Genomic DNA, 7,762 nt, shown 5'->3' with positions numbered 1-7,762 from the left:
TGACCCAACACAAAAAAATTTAAAAAAAAAAAAAAAAAAAAAGATAAAAAAGTGAAGTGTTTAAGTTAAAAATGAGAAAAAAAAGAGTATCTGCCAGTGGGATCAGAAAAATCAACTTCAATCAAAAGGAAAATTTAATTATTTTTCTTATCTTGATTTATGAATCTTTAGACATTTGTACTGGAAAACAAGACAAAAATACTTATGAAAAACATCTTTTGCAGTGTGATCAGAAAGTATAGTAAAAATTATTTCCATATAGTGTTTGGAAGCAGATCTATTCAAAACTTAAGCTATTTTAAAAAATGAATTAAATGAATTTTTTAATGAATTAAAAAGTAATGTGTATATATTGGAAGTTGTGCTTTTAAACTTTGAAGTAATGCTAATGCAAGACTTTTACATTTAGAGACTATATTGAGGTATTTTTACATTCAATTTATTCTTAAAAAGTCTTAAATGTCCCTTCATCAAACCTGCGGAAACGCTGTGAATGACTGAGGGACTTTGCGATGTGATCAGTGTTGTGGAGCGTCTCTAGATACACAAGTACACAGATGTTTACTTCTGCTGCAGTTCGTTTATTCACAAATAAAAGTGTGTTTAAGTTGGAGAGCTCGGTTCAAAGCAAGAACAGATGCTGTTTGGATGGCTCTATCAGGTGTATACACACACACACACACACACACTCGCAGTGGGAATGATATCACTGGTTTCACAGCGTTGGATTCGCTCATAACCACATTAAACGAGCAGCTTATAAAAACCGGATTCCTGGGCTCCGTTCCGGCTCTTCTCTTTCTTGCTCTCTTCTAAGCTGGAATTCCTGAATCGATTGCAAAACGCAGACAAGTGAAGCCCTGTGGTGACAGAGAGAGAGTGCGGAGGAGAGATTTGGCAAAAAAACATATTCCTTGTGGAGGCTGGGAATGTGAATTATCCTGAAATCAGTGGGGTTTTGTGGATTTAGGAAGTGGAAATAAACGTTAGTGGGTGTTTGGCTACTTAAAGTGATATCTCACATCATAGGATGCATTTATTATCATAGGATGGGTTTTAATATTTAGTAGTGCTGTCAAACAATTAATCGCGATTAATCGCATCCGAAATAAAGGATTTTGTTTACATAATATATGTGTATACTGTGTATATGTATTATGTTTATAAAAATACAAACACATGCATGTATATATTTAAGAAAAATTGTATGTTTATTTGTTAAATATATTTATATATAATATAAGAATATAAATATACATGTAAATATTTTCAAAATATATAAGATCTTATCTATATCTGCATCTTATCTACATCTTATATGTCTATAAGATTGTTTATGTTTTTAAGTCTGTTCTGCTCATCAAGGCTGCATTTATTTGATTAAAAATGCAGCAAAATAGTGAAATATTACAATTTCATATAACTGTTTTTGTGTGAACTTATGTTAAACTGTAATGTATTTCTGTGATGCACAGCTGTATTTCCAGCATCATTTCTCCAGTCTTCAGTGTCACACGATCTTCAGAAATCAGTATAATATGCTGATTTGCTGCTCAAGAAACATTTATACTATTATACTATGTTGAAAACAGCTGTGCTGCCCAATGTTTTTGTGGAAACCGTGATGCATTTTTTTTATTTCAGGATTCTTTGATGAATAAAAAGGTCAGAAGAACAGCGTTTATTTGAAATACAGTAGACTTTACGGTCACTTTTAATTAAATGAAGTCAACCATGTTTCTTAAAAAATTCTTTCAATTTCTTAAAAAAAAACTTACTGACCCCATACTTTTGAACATTTAGTGTAAATATAATTAATTACAAATATCTGTAACAATATAATATATTTAATGAATAAATGAATGTATTGTCAAAGGTGTATAATAAATAAATAAATAATACATATAATGACCCCTAACCTATTTATGTTAATGACATTGCAGGACATGAAATTAATAGATCTCACATGTTTAATAAACACTATTTGTGTTTTTTTTAATTTTGTACTATTTGTTTTGCTGTGTTTCTGTGCTGTCGAGGTTGCTCTCTCACCTCATAGGAAACGCCTCTTAATAAAAGTCAAACTTGACTCAGAAGTCCCAGAAACGCTGCTGCATTCAGAGCTTGTTAACGTACAGATGCATGACTGATGTTCACAGTAGAGCGGAGGTTTATTCTGAGCATGACTCTGTTCTCTCTGTTGTTTTTGCGGCAGCAGCAAGCAGAGGCATGCATCGCAGCGCACATACTGTACAGGCCGTTTAGGCTCCTTACGGGAGATTAAGTCACACCTTGCTATGAAACAGACATTTCCCATTTCCATCTTCCCCCTCTGGTCTTTCCCTCATTCTCAAGCCTGGGCAAAAGCTCCCACAATCCCCTTAGAGAACTGTAGCGTCCTGTCAACACGTCTACCATCTCTTTTATCAGCAAAATCTAGCGTCACGACATGAGTAATTTTAGTAATAAATACTGTATTTATTAATAACTAATAATTAGATGAGACACACTCACTGCAAAAATAAATAAATAAATAAAAAGTAAGAAAGAACGCTTTTCTTCCTTAAACATGTTTAAGAAAGATGGAAAAGCATTTGTTTCATCAATTATACTGTGGTAGATGAATTTGCATGGCTGATTTATGTTATGTGCAACACTGCAAAAGTTGTTTTCTTCCTCAGTATTTTTTTTTCCTAGTACAAATATTTAAATATTCTTAAATCAAATGCATTTACATTATATGACATTAAAAAAAAAAAAAATTTTTTCCTTAAAACAACAAAAAAATATCTGGCAGTGATCAGAAAAATAAACTTGTTTTCCCTTTGAATTAAGTTGATTTTTCTAACCTCACTGCAGATTTTTTCTTGTTTTTAGCATAATCTCAGATATTTCAGAAAGCAAGACTCATTATCTTTTATCATTTTGCATCTCAAGTAAGTATATCTTGATTTAAGAATGTTTAGATATTTGTATACTGTAAAACAAGACAAAAATACTAAATAAAAAGTCCATTATTTGCTGTGCTGCACATGTAAATAGCATAAATCAGCCATGCAAATTCATCTACCGTGGTATAATCGATGTAACGACTGCCTTTCCAGCTCTCTTCAGCGTGTTTAAATCCATTCCACAGATTTCCCCTCAATCAGCACAGAAGTTGTGAGAAAGCGTGCAGATCTTCTGTGGAGGCCGGGTTATTAGCGCTCCAATACTTCGGGTGGATCGGATTCACGGGTCTTATGGAATAACAGGATACAGATCAAAACAGGAATGTTTTCATGTGGCGAATGAAAGCAAGGAAGAAGCGGCTAATTAAGCTGGTGCTCAGAGCCCTCCTCACTCACGCTTCACATCACAGTTTACCCTGTCACAGATCATGCTCACGTGGAACACTTCACCGCTGTGAACCTGTCCAGATTTTAAACATGTAGTTTTACATGTAGTATTTGGGTCTGCTTTGATTTTGGGTCTGCTTTTGAATATAAAACACACACACACACACACACATATGTGTGTGTGTGTGTGTGTGTTTTATATTCAAAAGCAGACCCAAAATCAAAGCAGACCCAAATACTACATGTAAAACTACATGTTTAAAATCTGGACAGGTTCACAGCGGTGAAGTGTTCCACGTGAGCATGATCTGTGATATATATATATAATTTTTCTATTTGATATACGTGCCAAATTGAGCTTCAGTAGATCGGCCCAATATTGAGATTGTTATTTAGTGTCTGGATGCCAGTGAGACGTTACCGTCAGGCTACTGTAGTAGATCATTTCAGGAATGTGAAGTTATTACAGTAGAAGACTGAGTTTCATTCTTTGTGTGTGGCTTACTTTAATCATGGGAGGTTATCTGAGGAAATCTATCCGAGGGTTTTGTCTCTCCAGTGTTGGATGGGCTCCCTTCGCCTGCGGGCTGGAAATAAACCAACAGCTCTCAGAACAAGGGATCAAGCTGAATTAACAAACATCCATTTATGTAGATGATAGAGGGATGATTGTTTAGTGTCATCGAATGAACCGTCGAGTGATTAAGTGAAGGGAAAGAAAGAGATGATGAGGAGGGGCGTCTAATTATGATCTCAATGCATTTCTTATACCTTTATCTCACCAACTGCCTTTAATGTCTGTTTAAATGAATAATTCACTCAAATATTTTGTCATTATTTCTCATGTTCCAAACCTGTGCACTGTTTTTCACAATGTATTTTTCTGTTCATTGTGAGTATGTCGGGCTTGAAAAAGGACAAAAAAGCACTAAAGATATGCCTATGTACCATATTTGAGTTCAGAGACATATGAACTACATTTATGGTAGTTTTATGTCATTTTTAGTGCTTGACAGCCTCTGGTCACTGTCTGCTTTCATTGTACAGTAGAACAGTGAACTCCATTCATTTTCTCAATAGGGAAATATATTTTTAACAATACATTATAAACCGTTAAAGACAGACCTACTGTGATCTCAGAGTTTGTTAATCAATGGTAGATGCTTTTGTTGAAGCTATCAGTTCGCATTATTTCAACTTATTTTTTAAATAACTATTTAACAGAGGTATTCCTGGTTAAAAACTACATTACCCATAATTCTGCTGTGAAATCTCCACCAATCAGAGAATCTCGAGAAGCAAATTGCGCCAAAAGAACTCCTGTATGAAGCACTATGAATTCTCCCTACTTCATCAAGCTACTTAAATATTAGTATATAAATGCATTTTTGCAATATATTTATAAGATATTGTTTCTATGTATGTAATCAACATCTTTGAATCAATAGTTTTATATTTCTCTATAGTTTTTAATTCCATTATGTCATTCGCAATGCTTCATGGGATTGTAGTTCTTTCCCTTGTTAAAGCCGTTGAGTTTAATAAGGTGGTTGGTTTGGTTCAACTTTAACAAACACCTTTTAAAATACGTTTGGGGAAGAAAATTAATGAGGAAAAATACTTCTAGAACCAATGCCACTGAAAAGGTAGACAGCACTAATGTAATTCTTTTTTTCCAGCTGAACTATTTTTATATTAATTTTAATTTTGTAACTATATTGGCTTCTATCTTGTCAGTTTTCTGTTATTCCAAATACATACATATTCACACATCAGCTATCATGAGTTTATACCCCACATCAAACACACCGATTGCCCCGCCTCTTCCTGCTCCATCCGGCCAATCAGCTGAAAGCAGACAGGTAGCACTGACTCTCTCTCTCTCTCTCTCACACACACACACACACTTCTGTAAGTCGCATTACACTCCGCACACATCTGAACCCTCTCATTAACACAGCAGATGAGACTAAACTCACACTTAACAAGTTTCTCAAGATTTCTCACACACTGAGCAAAACTCAGAGCCAGTAATCTGAACACTGTTGGTTCTTATAGAAAACACTGATGATTTCCGTGCACATGCTCAGTTAAACCTGTTAGCTCTGTGTGTGTGTGTGTGTGTGTGTGTGTGTGTGTGTAGCTAGCAGGCTAATGACGGGTCAGTGATTGTACTTCCTGTCTCTGGAGAGTCCGTCTGCAGCCATGAGGCTGTTATTAAACCTTTAACACACAGCACAGTCTGTGTCCAGAATTACAGTCAAAGCATTACCTTTTCATCTGTCGATTATAGAGGAAACTAAATGTCACTCGCAGCATGTAGTTACTGTAACGTCATGAATTGGTGATTTGCATATCTGTGTTTTGTTGAGCATCATATTCGATACATCAGGCTTTTATGGCTCATATAGTCTGATATAGTGAGAATATAGGGAAAAAACACCTACATTTAATTCAGAGGCCCAAAAATATGCATTTTGGTGCAGATGCTATTATAAATCAATGAGATCTTTATAACAGTATAACATATACTTTCCTTAAAATGATCTAAATATCAGTGGTCAATCTATATCTCCAATAATATGTCTTAGTAAGATGAGATTGAAATGATACTAACAAATAATGCAATGCTGATTGAGAGCTGAAGAAATAAAGGCTCCTCAGAAGATGTGAGATGTTCTGGAGGCTTGTGAAGATCATTCCTCCGCTGAGGAACAGTGAAAGTAAAGCTTCTGGAAACAAACGCTCCTCAAAAGATCCTGAGGATCAGATTTGAGACTCTAAAACATGATTGATGGAGAATCAAGTAAAGCTATATTATTCTGACGTTTACTTGCTAAAAATCAGTAAAGATTTGACAGCAAAAAGACACGTGAAGCACAAGCTGTACAACTAAACTAAAAGACCTTTTACATGCTAAAATAGTCTAAACTATCAATCAGACAACAAAAGGCATGGAGTAGATTGTGTGCAACAGGTTTATTATCAAAGTTGTAATCATGTTGATAAATTTTTTACTATGCAAAACTTATCACCATGTTGCAAGGATTTTGTCTTTTGTTTAAAGAGTTTCCTTCAGTGTGCATCTGTGGGATTTTTGTCACCTGTTTTCTGGTCCAGCAGGTGAAAATGGTCTGATCACCCAGTAATTGCACACTTCTCAACAACAGCACACATGATTTGTGTAATCATTCACGTCTGGAGCACAAACTCTTCAGGATGACACACACAGTCAAGTTTAATTAGAGTTTAGGTTTGTTCAAATCACTAACCTTCAGTCTAATTTACAGTAATAGCGATGCTTGACTTTGCAAGCACTGCTAATTATAACCGCTCAATCACAGCTAAACGCGCACACACGATCATTGTCTAAAACGCAGCAGTATACTTTCCTGCAGCTCATACTGTGACCTTTGACCTTTGAACTCTCAGCAGTTGGGCAGGAAATAGAGCTTTGGTGAGTTATTGGTCATTGTTTGGGCAAAATTCCCTCACAATCGCACAAGAAACGCATCTATCTTGACAAAGACAGGGAGGGTTTGACACACTGGAAGGAAGTACTAGTGTTTTTGTAGTGTATCAACTCCGTTTTTCTTCTCTAAAGTGTTGAAGTCTGAACTGAAGCCTTTAGGAGGTTATACTCTACTGATAATTCATCACAAGAATGAGTATGTTTATCACCTAGTTAGTTGTTAATTTAAGCAAACTTAAACTCCTAACCTGAAGAAATAAATCATTTGTTGTTGGCAACAATGTAGTGCTTGTGTGTTTTGGTACTGACCTTCCTTTCAACTGGATGAATTTAAAAGGTGCATTTCATTGTTTGTCGATTTATACTGACTTTATATGTGTTGTATTCTCTTAAAATGTCTTAGGAATTTGGTAAGAAGTTATTGAATGTGCAGACTTTCACTTTAACACACTCTATCTCTCACAGGGGTCAGAAACAGTGCTGAATTGCATAAAGGCAGGATTCAGTGTCTCCATGTGTGCTACAGTAGGATTGCCACCTGCTGGCTCGTGGGATTTCTAAAGATACTGATAACTAAAGCTCTGTCTCTTTGTGTCTCTCAGGCTCGTCTGGCTCTTCAGAGAGGCGCTCAGGCTGTCATCTTTGACATCACAGATAATCCCGGTGCTGCTCAGGAGGTCAGTATGTGTCCCTTGTAATAATAGACCTTGGTAGCCATAGTTTCTGCCAGCTTAAAATCATAGTAAATTAACATGGGTTCTCCTTCAATCAATGTATTTTTATATATATATACTTTTTTTTTTTTTTTGCTTTTCTTTCTATTAATAATTTATTTAATGTTATTCTTTTTTTTTTTGTGGAAGACAGTAGCCAACCATCACTATAATAATTTAGAATATTATAAAATAATATGAATCTCTTCCAATCATTTTTTATTGTTTTTTTTTTATTC

General features: G+C 35.1%; 1 protein-coding gene across 2 annotated transcripts in view; it reads left to right on the top strand.

Annotated features, from left to right (window-relative positions):
- The window catches only part of LOC107663763 (E3 ubiquitin-protein ligase RNF43-like), a 94,488-nt gene that overhangs the window by 79,008 nt on the left and 7,718 nt on the right, over positions 1–7,762 (top strand). For both annotated transcript variants that reach the window (XM_016454183.1, XM_016454109.1), the window contains exon 3: positions 7,413–7,487. In XM_016454183.1, coding sequence (XP_016309669.1) covers positions 7,413–7,487 — 75 coding nt within the window. The remainder of the gene's footprint in view (positions 1–7,412; positions 7,488–7,762) is intronic.

Source organism: Sinocyclocheilus anshuiensis, unplaced genomic scaffold, assembly GCF_001515605.1.
Source record: "Sinocyclocheilus anshuiensis isolate Anshui unplaced genomic scaffold, SAMN03320099.WGS_v1.1 scaffold245, whole genome shotgun sequence".
In the NCBI taxonomy this organism is placed as follows: domain Eukaryota; kingdom Metazoa; phylum Chordata; class Actinopteri; order Cypriniformes; family Cyprinidae; genus Sinocyclocheilus; species Sinocyclocheilus anshuiensis.
This window is presented reverse-complemented; position numbering and strand designations above follow the sequence as displayed.